This window comes from Vulpes vulpes, chromosome 3 (genome assembly GCF_048418805.1).
Source record: "Vulpes vulpes isolate BD-2025 chromosome 3, VulVul3, whole genome shotgun sequence".
NCBI lineage: Eukaryota > Metazoa > Chordata > Mammalia > Carnivora > Canidae > Vulpes > Vulpes vulpes.
In genome coordinates this window covers 73,548,693-73,568,341 of record NC_132782.1, presented here as the reverse complement: position 1 = coordinate 73,568,341, position 19,649 = coordinate 73,548,693, and the positions used below count along the sequence as shown (strand labels likewise).

The following is a 19,649-nucleotide window of genomic DNA, read 5'->3' as shown; positions in this document are numbered from 1 at the left end:
CTAATACTAAGATCTAATTTGCCCCTTTCTTTGTGCTACCATCTCAAAGATGTGAAAAATAGCTGGCACCTGGGCAAATATTCACCCCTGCACACCTGCAGAAGACTTGCCAGCTTCACCTCAGAATGTAGTAATAAAAATCCATCTTACTAACATTCAACCAGGAGTATACATCTTTTTTAATATTCTTGTGACAAAAACAGAGGTCCTCCTAACACTTCTGTTGCATATGATCTTTGTTTCGAGCAGAAGCACTCGTGAGGCTGAGCTGTGGGCTAAACCAACTGCTGGTTGTTGCAGACCACTGTTTTTACTTGAAAGAAGGATAGACACAAATTGTAATTACTTATACTTGGGTATCTGACAGACATCTTCTTGAATATGAACAATGTCTGTCATTTTAAGGTAAACTGGCAACAACTGTTAACAATTATGAAACTCTGAGTTTCAAGGCAAAGATTAGAATTTTGGAAAACATGTTATTTGTCACTGTGAACTTGACAATACCTAGAGACTGGTCTAAAGATATTAACAAATCTGACTTTTTGACACTGTATAACAAAACGCCTCCCTATCTGGAAGATCTAAATTGGTGAACCAGGATTTTCAACTGACCGATGCACGATTTCACAGCTGGTGCATGGGTGAAAGTCTGGAGGTGAGAAGCACTTCAATGCTTCTAGTGAAACAGCAAGGCTTAGAATTCCACTAAGGGTTTTCCAGATTCCATGTGGCAGCTAACTTTTAAGATATTATCATGTGGTTGAATTTTGGTGTGGTATCTCAGAAAACTACCCATAATGATCTGAAAAGAGTATTAAAATACTTGATCCTTGCCAACTCTATATCTGTAAGAGGATGCAAATTTTTAAAAAATATATATTTTAACCAAAACAACATTCCACAGAATGAATGCAGAAGCAGATATAAAAATCCATCTGTCTTCTATTAAGGCAGACATTAAAGAGATTTGCAAAAATACAAGAACTCTCATCACTAGTCTTTTAAAAATATGGAAATTTTTCCTAAAAAAAAAAAGAAACCTTTAATGTTAACACATTTATTTCAGATATACACATGTATTTGGCTACTATGTTAAACCTATTGCATGCTGAGGTACACATCACCATTTTCACTAAACATTTGTTTGCCCACAGATATTTCCAAATGTTCCTGCTTCAAATCTGCCTCTGGTCTCCTTCTGACCACTCTGTACTGCGCTGAGCTCGACAGCTGGCTGGGGCTAGGTGACCAGGAAAGCAATCATTCATGTGCAAGAGTGGGGGGTTTAATTCCAATTCGCTGACTGCATGGTTTGGTTTGATTCATAACACAAGAGCTTTTGTAAACTACCAGTGAGTTCTCCTTTAATCTGAAAGACTAGTCACTAAACATGACAATATCAGAACAGAATATAAATAACGTTATTGTACTGACGTGTTTAACAAACAGGGATCCTAGTTTTTCTGGATCTTCAAGGCACTTCTCCAACTCTCCTAAAAAAAAGCTGAAATGAGAGGAAAAATATTAGAGCTATTTCCAATTTGGCCTTCTGATTTTAGTAAAAATAATCTGTTGGGACATGAGCAATTGGAAAGTGTCAAGTATATAATTAACAAATACGACGTGCACAGAAAACATTTTGTTAGGACAGGGACCAAGAGAGATACGCAGGTGAAAAAGACAAGGTGGATGAGAAAAGCCCTTGAATGGCCACAACCTTTCCTTTTCTCCGGCAATTAACACTTTTTGTCTCATCTTTCTTAGGGATGAAAGCAATAACAAACATACCATGGCTGAACACAGAAAAAAAAAGAGAAAAGTTTCAATAAGATTGATCATTTTTATTTCTGGAAACTTGAGTTTCATGTATACTTTATGATAATTTTTAAGAGCCTCAAATTGGATAATAATTGATATAAAATACTGAATATGTTACCTGTGCTATTTTTATAACATTTTCCCAACTATTATCCAAGGTAACCTCTAGGTTATGCATATCAGCTCCCATTGAGACAGAAATCGGGTATAACCACAGCAACACAAGGGCTGCAGGCTCAAAGATGCATGCCTGCCTTAGCTATCACTTACCTATGCTGATCTCTATGTCTGGTATTTTGTTAACCCACAAACCAGCATATCCATTAATGCTATGTTGAATTTTCTAGCACTTGGGGGTTTTATTACAGCTCTGCACACACTGTGGTGGGCCCCACCCCCAGGCACACCTTCTCTGTCTGGCCATCCGAGGAGCACTGTGTTTTCTCTTTCCCACTATGGCATCACCAGCAGACTCAGGGGTGGCAGGACTATACAGCAGCACCAAATACCCCTTTCTAAAACTAGGTTCACTGTAGATCCTTGGGAAGCCTATAGGCAATAGAACTATCAGTTATGCTGTGTCTGAAGTTGACTACTCATTTATCTACGAGTCCAACTGAGTTAGACATTAAGGAGGATAAGAATGTGATGACCCTGTACCTGGGTTCAAGAGTTTTATGTTCTATCAGGATGGATACATTTAGAAATAATAAAAAAACACTACCTGATGCACACACCATGAAAACCCTACCGTATATCTGCACAGTATTTTATAGTTTCAAAACCATGTTTACATATGCTATCTGCGAGGAGGGAGCACATCTGATTGGAGTGACGAAGTCTAATGGGGAGTGATCATTTGACCTGGGCTTTGAAGGTGATAGGAGCACACTCTTGGCCAAGGGACAGTGATGCACATAAAGACAGGAAAGCAGGTGGCCCATCCAGATCAGGGCAGCAGAACAGTGCAGCTGAACACTCCACAATGCTATCAACGGCTGGCATTAATCAATCCGCAGATGATTATGGATTTTTACAACTAGGAGTAATGTGACCTGAAGGGGCAGATATGCTGTAGCACCAGCACCAGTGACGTGGATCTCCTCCGGTTAGGATGGGTGTGACAAGGTGCTGGGATCAAATTTGATTTTCATGTGTAGTCATGGCTACTCTCTCCACTAAAACAGTATCTTCAAAACTCTGTAATAGTAATCTGTATTTACTCAAGAGGTGGCTGCAATTCTAATTAGAAACATTTATTGCGGCTTACTCTACATAGACGATGTTATAAGTGCTTTGGATGAATCAACTCAGTCTCTCTTCACTAAAACCACATGAGGTGGGTGGCTAAGACTCTGACCCATGTTGTATAGATGGACAATGGAGAGACAGGGGAGGGAAGCAAGGGGATCAAGGCCAGGACTGGGTCTGAACCCAGGCAGTCAGGCTTGCCACCTTCATGGGGGCTTCCTAGATGCACCAGCAGGCAGAAGGGACTTTTCCCTCTGCTGTGATATGCTACCACAAAACTCCTTGGCGTATCAAAATTTACCTCTTTTCTCTAAAGATTTATTTATTTTAGGGAGAGCACATGAGTGGGGTGAGGGGGGCAGGAGGGGGGGAGAGAGAATCTTGAGCAGAGCCTCCCCCCACCCCTGCTGAATGCAGAGCCCAACATGGGGCTTGATCCCATGACCCTGAGATCATGACCTGAGCTGGGATCAAGAGTTGTACACAACCGACTGTGTCACCTGGGCGTCCCCTCAATATTTCCTCAGTGGCTACCTCCAGGACACTACATAGGTAATAAAAGGAGATGAACCACTGCATATCCTTTACCATTTGCCTGACATGATGCAGTTTAGCGAGTGATAATGCCGTGTACACCATTAAGTACTGCATGTATTGTACGTACTCTCTGTGCCAGTCATAAATCTGATGGATGTTGCCAAATACAATTTTGTCCTTTCCTTTCATGTCATCAGGAACACCATCTTCTTTCATAAGAGCCATGTAGCCCTATAATTGAATATTTAAAAATAAGTTTGCTTCACTGAACATATCTGGATTGAATAATGATATATGCATTAACAGTCATAAAGAACACATATAGGCACTGCCTCATAACCCATTGTTTATTTAAAAACAAATAACCCTGTATGAGAATTGTCTTGCCCTGGCACTTGAAATGTACTGACACACACACACTGCTGTGATTTTCTCTCCCTGAACTGTGTAGCATCACAGACCCAAAGACATTCAAACATAATGGGTTTCATAAGACAAATCACCTTATCAGCTTTTGTAAGCATTAAATATTTGGCTAAAATTATATTTTCTCTGTTCCTAGCATAATATAAACAAATTTCCTTTTTGTTTTTGGATTATTTACATAATCTCCTAAATAAGAATTTAAGAATATTCTTTTCATAAATTGATTTTTTATCAATAGTTGATTAAATATGTTGCTAAAATGTCATTTATGATTTCTACTGAACTTGAGTAGGATTCAGCACGTACATTTATCTCTCAAGTAATTCAAATTACTTAAATTGGCACTGGGTGTTATAGTATATGCTGGCAAATCGAATTCCGATAAAAAAAATATACAAAAAAAAAAAAAAACCAAAAAAAACAAATTACTTAAATTGCAGACGCATCAAGCATGAGAACTCATTTGTTACAAAATTAGCTGTAAAAGCTGTTACTTTTAGGGGAACGAATGCCCCACAAGTATTGGCCTAGATAAATCTGTGATGCCAAAAGGATAAGTGGTAAAACCATACACTATGAAAATAACTTTTTGATGAGTTGAGTTTGTAAATATGATCATGCCCTGAAGTTTAATGCCAGGGACATGCCTGGAGATGGCCCCTGGTGCAGTATGAAACGCAGTGGTTCTGTTTTGGCTACACTGCGTGTAACGACTTCCGGACCATGAAATTGGTGATGTACCTGCTCTGTGAAAAATATAAGCCAATGGTCTGCTGTAGCCACAGACAGAGTCTGCACTCAGCAGGATTCAGGTTGGGACTGAAGCCATAGCTGGCTATACTGACTTTTTCAACCAATGATGTTCTCATTTCCGTGATGATATCCAACGTGTGTAAACAATCAAAGGCAAGATTCTCATGTAATAAATACAATGGTTGGATATAATAATTTAAAAATGTAATTGTAAAAAAAAAGTGATTATGTTAAAGATGCACTATGTGAAAAAGCATTTAAAAGTGAACATGGATGAAGATAATTGGCTAAATTTTATTTTCTGAAACTTAGTTTTCTTTTCTTTTGGTGGTGGTAGGGGGAGGTGTCAAAAAATTTTTAAAGCTTTTGAGAAGGCATCAGTGTTAAACTGTCAAACATGATACTCCCTTGACAACTCTTTGGGCTGATATGTTATTAAATCTCTGAAAACATATACCTCAACTACATAGCCGAGGTCTCGCACATAGTCACGTTCTGTCTCCACTAGTTCTTGCAAAACATAGCTGAAAGAGAGAGAAAAATGAGTGTTTACAATCCAAACTCTCTTCATTTTCTAAAAGAATACTTTAGCACTTTGCTATTGTCAGGTCAGATTCCCACTGGGACTGTATTGTATTATATCAAACTTGCACAGTTGGGACTCCCAACTCCTGGGTGTCCCAAATCCCTTACAGGTTCATGTAGGTAACCCACAAGAGCTGTGGACTCTGATTACATATGGACAATCAAGAGCAGCTTAGACAGAACTTTGCTATAAAGGCGCGACATTAAAGGAACCAAGTTTTTTTTCTTTTTTTAATGATTACGTCATTTAAGCTTCACTGGATATAGAAGAAGAAATTTTAACTCAGATATTTAAAGCTTTTGGTCTGATCACTCATCCAAAAGTGTTTCTGAAGACTCATAACTGTTTGCAAGGCCTCTCTCATAATATAATTAGCTGATCAGAAGAGCAAAACACCTCAGCTGGCCTGAATAGGTCTGTTCATCCGTTCCATCAACCAGCACCGACTGGGCATCTCCTGTGAGCCTGCCACCACTCTAGGGTCCAGAGTGCTGGGAGACAATAAGCAATAAAACCGAGTCGCTGCCCTCATGCAGCATTTCCTCTTCTCCAAAGGCAAGTATAAACCTGTAATATTTTTCAGGACTCTCTTTTTCACTTTAAGTGGCTTTACTGGAACTGAGAAACACTACCACTAAGATATATTAAAAAAATATTCATGTTTTTGGGCCTGTATTTGATTTTATGTTGCTTTCTTTCCCTCGCAAGTATGTATACAACAGAAAGCACGAGGATTTCTCACTGGAAGGGACAGAAGATACTCTTGCATCATTTTTATTTATAGATAAAGTATAACATACAAATAACAAAAACTGCAGCTATGAGGGGGCATGTGGCTGGTTCAGGGCAGCGGGCAACTCTTGATCTTGGGGTTAGGAGTTTCAGCCCCACATTGGGCACTAAGCTTATAAAAAACATCAATAATATAATGTTTTCCAAACTCTTAAAAAAGAAAACCCTGCAGCTATGGCTTCCTGCACCTTATGAAGCTCTGAGAGATTCTCACACACACAGATAAGTACTCCAGGAGTGACCCTGGACCTCCGCGTTGCATGGATCCACAGATAGGTCCCAGTTACATTTGTGAAGGTGACAGAGACAGGAGCAAAGCTGACCAACACTGACATAGACACATCTCTTACTGCCGTCTCTTTAAAGAGCTGGATTTCCTTTCTTCCATCTCATCAATGGGCGAGGAGGAGGACAGGAGGGAGTTGTCTGAAGGGTTGAAGGAGGGGCTGCTGCTGTCTCCCTGGTCAACAAGGAGTGAGCTGGGACGGTCCTCCAAGGCCTGAAAGAAAACCAGACCACCAGTCATGTTCCCCCCCTTCCAGTCCAAGAGGCTGGATTAGGATTACGAAATGTCATGAAGTCCGAAAAGACAGAGCCCTGACTATAAAATCCAAAGATTTATGTTTGTGAGATTACACGGTATTTCGTATCAAAAACTCCCACTACTAACACAAATAATGAGCAAGAGAAGCTGGATAAAAGAGCTAAGTTAGAACAAAAAGGACAGTGAATTTATATGCATTAATATATTCTATTTCTGGTTACCACATAATTAGAAGTAACTGGCCTCTTTACATTCCAGCACTGCACCCATTTCTGGATGTATCGGATGTGCCACATGTAGCCATTTTTCAGTTACAGTACTGCCAAATGACAGCAGGACCATTCCAGAAGCATGTGGCACCTCATCCCTCAAGCCGGCCTACCCCAGGCACATCACTGTCTCTTGCTGGTGGGCTACACAGACATTTTGGCATGGAGACTGTTTCTTGATTATCCATGAAGCCCTGACTCGTCTTTCCGTGTACACAGCCTGTCCAGCTGAATGGGCCTCTATATCTGTATACTTGTGACGTCCTTCCTCTCTTCCATAGGAAGCAGCTGTCCTGCTGCCCCAGTGGCGTATCCTGACCTCTCTCTCCCCCACTGGATTTCAGGGTCCATGAATGACTGTGTCCAGTGTTGTGGTCCTTGTAGAACCTTGAATGAAGCCCAGCAGGTGTTCAAAGCATCTGGGTTGAATATCGACTTCTGTCCCTGGACTAATGTGACAAGGATTTGTGCTGATTACTTTCTAGTTGGTACATATTAACTGTGTTTCTTAACCTGAATTCCCGAAGCTCCAAGAGGTGTGGGTGATAGCTCCTTCAAAATTTCCAGGGCAGCCCGGGTGGCTCAGCAGTTTAGTGCCGCCTTCAGCCCAGGACCTGATCCTGGAGACCCGGGATCGAGTCCCACATCAGGCTCCTGCATGGGGCCTGCTTCTCCCTCTGCCTATGTCTCTGCCTCTCTTTCTTCATCTCTGTGTCTTAAATAAATAAATAAATAAATAAATAAATATCTTAAAAAAAAAAAATTTCCAAAGCACCCAGCTGGATATATGGAGGTGATCCAGAAGTATTTGTCTACCGAACTGGGAAAATGTGTTTAACTTACCTTCAAACAAAAAGGTCAATACAATCTGTAGGAACACTTAATATTCCCCATCAAATCAAAACTTCTAATGCTTGTCCAGTTTTGCCCCTTAAGAGAAACAGATCAATGCTGACAGCTCTGAGGACACAAAGCCTGTGCATGTACTTCTCTGTTCACCAAACCCAGGGAGCTGTGGAAGTACCAACTGCTGCACTTATCTGTGAGAAAAGAGTCAGGGAACGGGGTTTGATGAGAAAATAGCACCCTTACTTTGAAATAAATAACTATTGACCTTTACTGGAAGCAAGCACTTTGCAGGAAGCCACAGGGCTTGCGTTTGTGCTCGCTGATCAGGGACCTCTGCGACGGGAGACGGGGTCTGAAGGAGGGGACTACTCTGCACTGTCTGCTGTCTCGATTTGCAAGGAAACAGCTGATGTTCATTAGAGTCAGTTCTGTCCATTTCAGTGGTGAAAAAGAAGAAAAAAAATAAAGAGGACGTCTGCAGATGTTCCCTTCACACAGAACAGTGAGTGAGAAGGCCAAGCAGTAGATTTCACTGGTGTGAGTGAAGCCCTGGTCTTCGGCTGGTGGGATGGCTGTTCACACCACACAGGGCAGACGTGCGAGGCACGGATCCAGCCAGGCAGCTGCAGAGGGTGCAGGCGGTGCGAGTGTGGAAAGCCTTCTACCGGACAAGGCCACATGGAACCGAATTCCTGGGACCTCACAGATTCGGGTGAATTACTTGTGAAGCTCTCTGGGTTTGGTGGTGTTCTGTGGGCAGGTTTTTGTCAACTTTCTATTCCTTGGATGAGGATAGGCATGCACAGATAATATATCTCTTCTACGGTTAGTTTTTGGTAAATTATATTTTCTTAGGAAACTGCTCATTTCATCCAGGCTCTCCCATTTACTTTCAAAGGGCTCAACAAAAGGTGTTATGATTATTTTAATTTCCTTAGTTTGGCTCTCCAATATAATTCCTTGTGAATTTGTGCTTCCTATTTCCTTGAGAAGGTTACCTGATGTTTATTACTTCGTCAAAGTACACATTTTTCATTTTATTATTCCGTTTTTCTGTTTCCCAATTCATTAATTTCTGTTGTTTTTCTAGTATCTTGAGGTAAATGTGTATTTCATTTATTTTTATTTTCTCACATCTCCCTTTATATGCAGATCAATGAAGAAGGGAAAATCCCAGTGAAAGTTTAAATGGTCCCTGTGGCTGTGGGCTGCTACTGCCCTACTACCAGTGCTGGGAAAGATGCATTATGTTTCCCATACTGGTTGGACTGGGATGTGGAGGTAAGGGGGAGGAGTAAACCCCAGGAAAGAGTTTCTGGGGTGGCTGAATTTTTCACATGGACTCTGCAGGTTTTAGGGTGAGGAGATTCAGTTCCCTGAGTATCATACTACGTAATAGCTGACCAACTTCTTCCCAGGCCAGTGAGTTAGTACGTGGCTTCTGAAGTACAACTATGTCCGGAGTTTGAATTCTATCATGAAGGCCCTATAGCCCAAGAGGTCACCTACAAGAAAATGAATGTGGGTGACCAGGGATCTACAGCACACGACAAACGTGCAGAGTAACTCAGGATCACATGTCAAGGACAGGTGAAAGGATATTAAAATAATTCAGAGTTTTCACTGACGAAAAGCAGTTCTCCTCTGACATCAGAGGATTAGTGACAGGAAATCAACACGGAGCAATGTTTCTCTTGAGCCAGAAAAAGCAGAATCTAGATTATATTCTGCAGAGAATGAAGATGTGATGGGTCCATCGTGAATAGAATGTGGTCCTCCAACACTGAAGACAGGCATTAGGGACTGCCCACATGTAAAGAACCTCACTGGGAGCTAAGCAAACAGCATGGAAACTGCGTTTACGGCTGAAAAACAAGAGCTTTGGAGAGGCTGAGCCTGAGCCTAAGCAGCAGCGTTTGAATATGTGTCTATCTGACTCTGAAACCTATGCTTTTTCCACGATGCTAAGAGCACCTCGTAACCTTGCTTGGGAAAACTATTTCAATTATTAGACAAGAATGATTTAATGATCATACAATTGAGGAATATAAATAATTGCTTTAAAAATGTTTAAGGATGTTTGAAAGCTCACAGGGTACAATTGAAGAACCCTTTATTTAGACCATCAATCTAGTTGTCTCAAGGAGACTGCCAGGATGTGGTCTAGCTCAGTTCAAACTGAAAGGATCCCAAACTCTCCACCACTGGAATCAAGTTCTTAGGTTTTCTACCAAGTACTAGCAACCTTCCTGTCTAAATTCCAAGCCCATCGTGCCACTTCCAGAACATGTCTATCTGGGAAGAAATTCCAGTTATGGCAGAGTGAAACAGTCTAAATTTTTCCTGATACAATTCCCATGTGACTGAGTCAATCATAGTTTCATTAGTTTCATAGCAAATGTGGTCAATGCCAGTCTGTCTGGTGCAGTCAGCATCAATACTACTCATAGGCAGGCTGTCAGTTTCTCTTGCAGTCTCTGATGGTTAGAATGATCAGACGATTAAAAAAAAAAAAAGGACCAGATAATTGATTAGAACCTGTCTAGGGGTAGAAAAAAATGGAATGATATAATGTTGCCCAGTTAATACCCACTGGAAGGAAGATAAGTGTCCAACTTTAATAAGTATGCTCTTTGACCTGGCAACTCCAGTGCTGGCAATTTACCCTATAGGTAGGTTTACAATAGTGCAAAACTGAAAACAACTTTATACACACACATGCACATATATAGTATTATTAGGAATTTGTTTAAATAAATTGTATAGTATACTCAAGTCTCTGCTCCTTACTGGCTGGTTAAGTTTTTATACTCTATGGCTTCATCTCTGTCACCTGTAAAAATAAAATGATGGTAATGTGCATTTACCTCATTGGGCTCCAAATAAGTTAGCATATATGCTTAGAATAGTGCCTGGTTTGGTTTCGAGTAAGTCCTCAGTAAATCACTGCATCCATGCAATGTGATATTGTGCAGCTATTACAAAGAATGAGGTAGACCTTATATACTGATGTGAGAAGCTCCTATTAAGTCTTAGAATCTTAAAAACTGAATGAATCCATTTTGAAAAACAGAGCATGCACCAGCACCCTCTCCCTCTCCATATATGTTTGCACCTGCAGAGAAAACATCTGGAGGCAAGCATACCAAACTGATCAGAGTGGTTACTTATGGAAAAGGGACTGGTAAGAGTCTTTATGGAAAAGACTTTATTTTCAGAAGGGTGACTTTTCAAAGATGTTAAGCAACTTTATGGAGTTGTAGAGTATACCGATGTAAAGGTTGTTACCATTAATGGTTGTTACAGTTAGGAAAACTGAAGAAACACGGAAATTAATTGATTTGAATCAGTTAGAAGCAATGCACACCTATCTAACTTCAAATCAATATTCTGATTTTGGGGCTTTATTTAAATGAATCCATGCTGACCAAATGGAAATACAGAGGTCACTAAGAAAATACAGCCCTTATATAACAATGCAAGCTCTTCTGTCTTAAACATTGTGAATCCAAATGAAAGATCTCAGAGACAGCAAAAGGAACTATCAACCTATGTTTGTGTGCTACTGGCCGCATTGACCACACTTGCTATGACAGTGCTTGTCCTATATTTGGTGTAAGTGCAGGGGACTGATTAACCTTGGAAGGTACCTCTCTAATCCCCTGGGATGCTCTGCTTTATAGGAATGTCTTTTTACCCAGGGGCTGTGGGCTAAGAGAGATGGTCTATGCCAACAGTGAGACTCCTGGGGCGGGGGCAGGGGGGTACCCTCTGGGCCACGTGCTATCTTGATTTCTGGAGGGGCCAGAAACAAGGGAGGGGGAACCATGCCAGTGGTCAATCTTGTGTATGTGCCTGAGCTCAAATAAAAACTCTGAATACTAGGCTCAGGTTAGCATCCCTGGTTGGCCAGACTCTATATATGTGCTGCACTGTGGTGTCACACATCATTGTCAGCAGAAGTCAGTGCTCTGCATGACTACACGTCCTGGGAGAGGACAACTGGAAGCGTGGACCTGGAACCCTCCTGTGCCCTGTCCCATCCACCTCTTCCCTGGCTGATTTTCATCTGTCCTTTCACAACATAAACCACAACTAGGGGTGTAATGCCTTTTCTGAGTTCTGTGGTCCTTCAGGCACATGTGAGCCTGAGGGGTGATGCTGGGTACCCCCAAATGTGCAGCTGGTCAGCAGTGCAGGTGGTCTCGGGGACTCCACCTGTGTCACCTGCCACAAGCACATTCTGTAGACTAGAGCACATCCATCTGTAAGCAGCCCTCAGGGCGGCTCCCGAACCTCAAGACTTTCTCTGAGAAGCCTTACCATCTTGCTTTTCACGAGTTCTTCAATTGCACTCACGAGCTCGGCTGCGCTTGGCGTTTCAGAGCTGGTGGGGCGAACTAATAGCCGGGAAGACGCCTGTGGAAGCAGTGGAGAGAGAGGTAAGGGGGAGAGGAAGGCCTCATGTTAGTCATTGGACAGACCACACATTCTCCTGCAAGCTCAATCTCTTTTTCAAAGTAATTCCAGACAAGAAGACCACAAGTTTGTATTTGTTTGCATTTATTTAAAGTCATCCTTTTAAATTTACAATATTCTGACATGAATTACTAAATAAAACCTGTCTGGGGTACATGTAGAAAGCAGACAAAGTCTGTATTTAATCCTCGGTCATGTAACATAATCATGTTTTTCAGAGAGGTGACTGGGCGCGGGAAGATGCTAACTGTAACTTTTGCAACTGCCGGTTAGGCTAGTGGCTAAGGAGAGAAAGTACAGAATCTGATCAATGGGAGAACAAAAGGCTTAGGATCTAAGGAGTGAATCCCTAAATAATCAGGAAACAAAACAGGATACTAAAAATGGCTCTCCTGTGTTTATGAGGTTAAAAGAAAGAAACTAGAAAGAAAAGGAAAGGAACCGGGGGTGCACTGACCAGACAGGGAAGAGGGGGGACAAGCTCACCATTTTCTGTGCCATCCACTTCCCCAATGATTAGTGCAGAGTACAGGAGATCTGTGGCCTCACAAGCTATGAGATGCCATTTATGGCTAGAATCAGGGTGTACAGGGGTTGACAGGAAAGGCATTTACGGGAAGGGCTGCTGAATTCAAGTTTCAGTAATTAGCAAACACAGTGTTTGCAGATTACTTGTGCCATCAATTAACTGGAAACTAGAAGAGGGGCATAATATGAACCTTGCGTCATATTAGGGACAGCAGAGATGCATGCGACACACAGCTAGCTGTCCTAACGATGCATTTCTCACAGTAGACAGATACAGATTTATACATTCACAACAAGGCTTTTACACGTGTGGATCCATGTATGTGATTTGCAAAACCAATGTTGGTTTGGTCTAATGAAATCTGGAGTATGGGGTGAAGAAAACAAAGTAAAAAATTCAAATGGAGAGGTAAGGAAACTGAGCCAAAACAGACACAGAACACAAATCAACATAATGCTGCAGTGAAAGTTTACAAAAAGAGAAAACAGAACAAAGCAAAATATTAGTCACAAGATAATATACTCTCTGGGAATATCACTACAGATTTTTTGTAAATGAAGAACTGCTACTGATAATACCCAATGAGGTAACACGATAACCAATAAATGATTTCAACACACCAAAGTACAGAGTGCAATCTATTCCTTAAATGGAGAAAAATACTCTTACTGGGGGAATAAGTCAACCAGGCCCAGGACCTCACTCTGCCTAATTATCCAGATTTAAGAAGCTTCAATTTTCTGCTTTCAAGGAAGGTACAGCTTGGAATGCCACAAAACAGTTTAGAAACTGTCTGAGAAACGACACATGCCCATTTCTTGGCAAGTCTGCTCTGCGCGGGGGGTGAGGTCCTCTGTTCCCACATCTCAGCTCCCACAGCACGTGGCCTGCACCTCAGATGCCCCCAAACTCCAGAGTCCAAGCCAAGCCACGTCTTTCAGGTGAGCCGAGCCCTGCAATGCCCTGACTGCCCTCGGTGCCACAGAGGGGCAAGGGGCAGCTTCCCAGGAGGCAGGATGTGGCTGCCCATGTTAAGAGTAATGCGTGGTTTGCCTCGGCCTCCCAGCTGCCAGTCACTGGGCCGGGGCAGAGTCCAGACCATGAAACACAGGTAGTCCAACAAATGCACAGGTAATCCTGAGCACCGAGGAGGGGCTCAGGGAAAGAAAAAGAGGAAAAATGGGCAAAAACGATGAAAACATCTTTTATTCAGAAAGCTTAGTTACTGCCAGAAACAAACAAACAAACAAAAAAACCCTCTAGTAATGACTTCAGAGCAGGGTTTTCAACACCTGCCAGTTTTGAGGAGTACACTGGGCCAGATGGCAAGAGGATGTGCAAGCCAGTTAACACGTTTCTTTACAACAATTGAGGGCTCTACAACTGGGATGCACAAAATAGTTTTAGAGATTAGGTAAAACTAAACACAAAACCCAAGCTGATCACACCCTAGTTGATCCTAAGTGCTAATGTCAGGCAGGATGGACAGAGGGACATCCCATCTGAAAACAGCGCCATGTGCCAAAACATCCAGCAGAGAGCAGGTGGCCCAATGTCTACGCAAGGGTGCAATCACCAAGACTGTGTGTGATTCTCGGACTCCTCTCTCAGGGACCCCGGGTGGTACAGTAAACAGAAAATAAAATTACTTTAAAAGTAGCAGTTACTGAAGCATTATTAAAAATGCACTGAACGTATTTACACAAGTGTACGTGTATGAGAAACTACACATGTTGGCCTACTGCCTGGTCTGAACCGACTTTGTTATTCATACTTTTGGGGTGAAAACAGGCAGCACATTTTCCAGGTGCCTGCTCACAGCCCCGGAGCCACCAGCTGCTGCCGTGAGGCTGCGGTGCAGTGGCCCGGGCCCCTCACCTTGTCGTCCTGTGAATCCGGCTGGAGGAGGCTGTGCTGCTGGATGGCCATGGGCGGGGGGAGAGGCACGGCATCGGCCCCCTCCTCCCCTTCTTCCTCTCCACAGCTTTGCATGCCCGACGATGACGACTTCGAGAGTGTGCCGCTGCTCAGGCCTTCATTCCGGCCTCTCTGAAATCAAACCAATGTTTGCTTGTTATATTCCAGGCTCCATGGTCAAGGTGAGATCACAGGAAGGAACCCTAAGTGGCTACCTGGGAAAGTATAGCCAGGACAGGAGGAGATGGAGATGACAAAAACCAGGAGCAAGCTCTTTCCACCCCTGATGGTAACTGCGACCTGCTCCCTTGTTGCCGCCTCGGATGACAAGGGCCACAGTGCATGTCCTCCTAAGAGGCCTGCTAACATGACCCGTCAGGTATTGAACATGTCTCATCTTCAACTGCACCCCCGCCCCCTGATCAGTTCAAAGCTCTGATACATCAATAATTCTCATGTCTACCCAGTTCCTCTGGTCTACTTTCATTTCATTTTGGTACCTTCCTAAAATAAATTCACTGGAATTATAACGGCATAAAGAGAAATACAATTTTAAATGCATTGGGAGGCACTGAATTTAGTCTCATCAGTTTTACTCTGCTTTTACTCTTAGAAAAATTGTCAGTTTTATTTCTACTAAGAGGACACAGATGTAGCAAACAGACAGACGAGGATGTCATAAACCATATGCTCTAATGAAAACCCAGGGCAAAGCACGCCCAGGAAAAAAGCAGCAGAAAACCCATGTCTGCAAAATAAATTAAACAATACAAATCTTATCCTGTCTGCCTTTTTCTTTTCGAGGGGGCTGGTCTTAGTTAAAAACTCTGTGGGTCCCTCACTGACACCAGCAGCCCAACAGGACCAGCCTGGGGCTATGAAGGGATTCCATTCCTTGTCTTACCACTGAGAGCGCCCCTACCCCAAACAAGAGGGGAGAACTCCTGGCTGACCGCTACACATAAAGGACATGGAAACAATCCAGCACGTGTTGGTTTGAGAAGTGCCCTCCCCGGGGACTGGTCCTGAGGACAGACTACGTGAGTGGTGGGGAGGCAGCCGCAGAGGCCGCGTGTCCCTCTGGGCCCTGGCCACCCATGCGGTCTGGGCGTGGGCACATGGAGCTGCGGCTGCACAGCTTGCCACCGCCGGGCGGCCAGCCCCGGGGACATCCGGGAACCCCGAAACTGGGGCTTGCCGCACCATCCCTCGGACCCAGGAGAACGGGCGGCCCCGGGGCAGGAGGGCGTGCTAAGCGTCTCGAGCCCAGCCGGGCCCTCACCTCCTCGACAGTCTCGTCCTGCGGGGTGGCCGCGCTGTCGTCCGAGTCCTTCTGCGAGCCAGCGTCGGTGCTCTTGCGGACCTCCCTGCTCTTCTTGTGCTTGTGCGCCAGCTTCTTCACGTGCCCATCCGCCTTCCCGCTGCTCAGCCGCCGCACCGGGCTCGTTAGCCACTTGCGCAGAGTGTTCCCTGGGCGCTTGGGGCCTGGCGAGCTCTGGGCCCCCATCAGGTGGGGCTGGAGGGAGGCCACGGACGCCGGCGGGCTGGCATCGTTACTGGAGACGGACAGCGAGTCTGCACGACGAGACAGACAGCGGGCTGACGGAATGGCCTACAGACAAATCCTCCCCATGTCCTGCCGGTGCCACCTGGCGGCGCACGGAGGGCGGGTGGGCGCCTGGGCTGTGCTCGCCCACCTGTGGGGGCTCTGCTGGAAGGGAAGGCCCAGCCTCCTGGGCCCACACCCCTCGGAGCTTTGCCAGACTGGACTGTGCCCAGGGACGACTCTTCTCCCTCCCGAGGCGCCTCCCCTGAAGTATCATTACCACACAGACAGAAAATGTCCTCATCACTTAAAATACCCCAGGGGTCAGAAGACAGAATTTTTTAAATGTTTCATCCATGTTCTTGATAGACAAAAGCAATGAAAGATTTTAAAGGAAATTAAAAACCAGTCCTGTGAACACAGGTACAACTCCGTAGGCCAACATGTGTGTGTGCACCCCAGTCAGCATGGGTGGGAGTCGGTCGGGCCCTGGGGCAGGTGATGCCCATCCAGGATGCTGTGTCAGAGCACAGGCAGTGGCCGTGAAAGGGCTGGCTGGTTTGGGGGGACCCAGCCTGTGGCCAGACGCTGGGTCTACACTGTGGGGGAGGTCTTTGCTCTTAGCCTGAAGGGACTCTACGTCCAAGTAAGTATCACCAGGAATGAACAAAAACAACACATTTTTAAAAGAAATGTGAGGGGAAGCCTTCCTCAAGTAACCAAGATGCTTCACAGAAAATATATCCTAATGAATCTTCTTACTCACTGGATCTCAAAAATATAGTCAACCCCAAATTAATGATTTTTCAGGAGAAAAGAAGAGATTAAAAAAGCTTAGGAAACAGTGACTCTGTTTCCTGTGACTCTAGTGACTCTAGCCAAATCCATGCAGTTATGAGGCATTACTTTACAAAGTGAAAATCGGTGACCTTGGACACTGCTTGGCCCTTTTCTGCACACTTGACTTTAGGATGTCATCACAGTGGAATGGAGTAAATGCTTTATGCTTTAAAAAATGGAATGAGGGAGAAGATCACTGATTATGCTTGTTATTTTCCCAAATCTTTTGAAGCCTTGAAAATATATTAAAATTCACCTGTGAGAAGATCCTACTATACAGACACCTGTATTCACTTTATTTACCTCTGAGGCACTGCAGACATTTGGGCTGCAGTTACAAAGCTGGAGCACTAATCCCTCCCAATCCTGTGATTATGTGCCAGAGAGTCCACAGCAGTTTCCCACTCATGCTCCAGACACTGGGACGAGACAGTGGATCCCTGTCTAGTTGCCATCCTGCTCCTGCCCTGGGCTACGCCTTGTACAGGCACAAGGGATAATCTTCCATAAACAGATGACACATTTGAAGCAGGATCACTCATTCTTAAAAAGCTAGATTTTCCCAGAGCTAGACTTGGTTCAGAACTAATCAATACATAAATGTGTATATATGTATTCATTCATTTATTTTTAACTGTATTTAAAAATGAGAGTCACTACAACGCTTCCACATCATACCCTGTTTCCTCAGGTACCAACTGGAGAGAAAGAAGAGCAAGAAACCATTAAGGTGGCAAATGTGCCCTGGAAGTACTATCCTAGCAACCTTCTCAGGTGCTGATTTAGGAGAAAGGGCAAACAGGGAAACAGTGCCAAGCCTCAGGAACTCTGGCGGAGGGACAAGACAGACAGAAGCAAGAGAAGGTCTGGACAATCTACATGCCAAATGAAATTTATTCAACTTAGGTTTTTTTTTTTTGGTACGTCTGGGTGGCTCAGGGGAGTGTCTGCCTTCGGCCCAGGGCATGATCCTGGAAACCCTGGATGGAGTCCCACATCGGGCTCCCTGTCAAGTGTGCTCCCTGAGGGAGCCTGCTTCTCCCTCTGCCTGTGTCTCTGTCTCTCTCTGTGTGTCTCTCATGAGTGAATAAATAAATAAAATCTTAAAAAAAAAAAAGGAATTGCTTTAAAATTTTTATTTAAGTTCCAACTTTTAGCATGAATCTGTGCCACCCATAGCAGGTGATATTTCTCAGTCATTTACTGTTCTGAGACTTGGAGCTAAGCCCTGTACCTGCCCCTGGACAGAGAGGAATAAAATCTTCCTTCACCCACAGGATCCACCATGTAGTACTTTCTAGGACCACATGGCTCTTAGGCTAGAATACGACACCTGCTTTAAGCAAGTACAAATCCTATTGGGAGGTTGAGAAGAAGGGGAATCAAGCGGAAGGATCATGGAAGGCCTCACAAAGGAGGCAGCACTGAAGCTGGCCTTTGAATGCACGAGGCTTGAATAACTCATGTAACCAGATCACAGGGATGTCCACTCCATGAGGGCCGGGGTCTCACCTACTCTTGGTGCTTGAGGTACTCGCAGAGCCCGCCCTGATGCTTAGCACACAGTAGGCACGTATTATGTATAGAATGGAAACATCAGAAATCTCCAGCCTCAAGACGCAGAGCAAGCTGAATCATAGCCCACATATGAAGGACAATCACGTCTTTGATGTGTGTCCACTCAGCTGGATGAGTGTAGCAGACAAAGGCCTGTGGAGGTAGCACGTGGGGAGGCCGGATGTATGCGGGGCTGGCCAGCCTCTGATGAGCTGTCTCTGACGGAGCCCCCTGCATTTGTGTGAACTGAGGGAGGCAGGAAGACTGAGGCCCACATACGTTAGTAAAAACAGATCTTCATGTTCATAAGTGGAATACTCACGCATTATGAGTGATGGGGAGCACCAGCGAAGCCAACAAAGGAGCCTCACATATGTTCTTGTGCCTACAGATGAGAACTGGAGGGAATGTGGCACAAGAGTGGTGGGGCATATAATGTGAGTGGAAAGTGAAAGGAGGATGCCCGCTGGCACTCGGGACAGTCCTTGTCTAGCAGCTTGCAGGTCACGGAGAAGTGGGAGAACGGTGGATGGGCGGGAGCCTGGGGCCTCCTCTGAGCACGAGGACCTCTCCTCCAGGCAGCAGAGCAAACAGCAGGAGGGCATGAACTACAGCCCCTCCGAGACGCTTTGTGGGCCCCAATTCCCAGGGCATTCTAGCCTTACTTGGAGAGGAGATGGCAGCTGTAGAAGGGGTTCCGAAGGAAAAACTGGAGACTCATTCTCCAGCTTCTCTCTGTAGGCTCAACTGCACAGGGTTTGGTTCTTTGCACTTTGGGAAGTAAATTCAAAAGAGAGTTCCTCCTCAGCTGGCGGCTCAAGCATTACAACTGTGGCGGTGGCCTGGACATCCCCTCCTGGGCCCTGGGAGGAGGCAGAGCTGCCAGAGGCTACAGCTCACCTGTATGAACTGCTGTTCAGTGCCCTCCCTGAGCTGCTGTTTATCAAATCACT

General features: G+C 44.3%; 1 protein-coding gene across 4 annotated transcripts in view; it reads right to left on the bottom strand.

The window, feature by feature from the left end:
- The window catches only part of TRIO (trio Rho guanine nucleotide exchange factor), a 356,945-nt gene that overhangs the window by 25,187 nt on the left and 312,109 nt on the right, over window positions 1-19,649 (bottom strand). For all 4 annotated transcript variants that reach the window (XR_012000490.1, XM_072752731.1, XM_072752732.1 and 1 more), the window contains 7 exons: window positions 16,036-16,328; window positions 14,715-14,885; window positions 12,152-12,247; window positions 6,517-6,665; window positions 5,246-5,312; window positions 3,737-3,840; window positions 1,438-1,507 (listed from right to left, as the gene is read on the bottom strand). Coding sequence is in view for 3 of the 4 variants with exons in the window: in XM_072752731.1 (XP_072608832.1) it covers window positions 1,438-1,507; window positions 3,737-3,840; window positions 5,246-5,312; window positions 6,517-6,665; window positions 12,152-12,247; window positions 14,715-14,885; window positions 16,036-16,328 (950 nt within the window). In the remaining variant the exon portion in view is untranslated. The remainder of the gene's footprint in view (window positions 1-1,437; window positions 1,508-3,736; window positions 3,841-5,245; window positions 5,313-6,516; window positions 6,666-12,151; window positions 12,248-14,714; window positions 14,886-16,035; window positions 16,329-19,649) is intronic.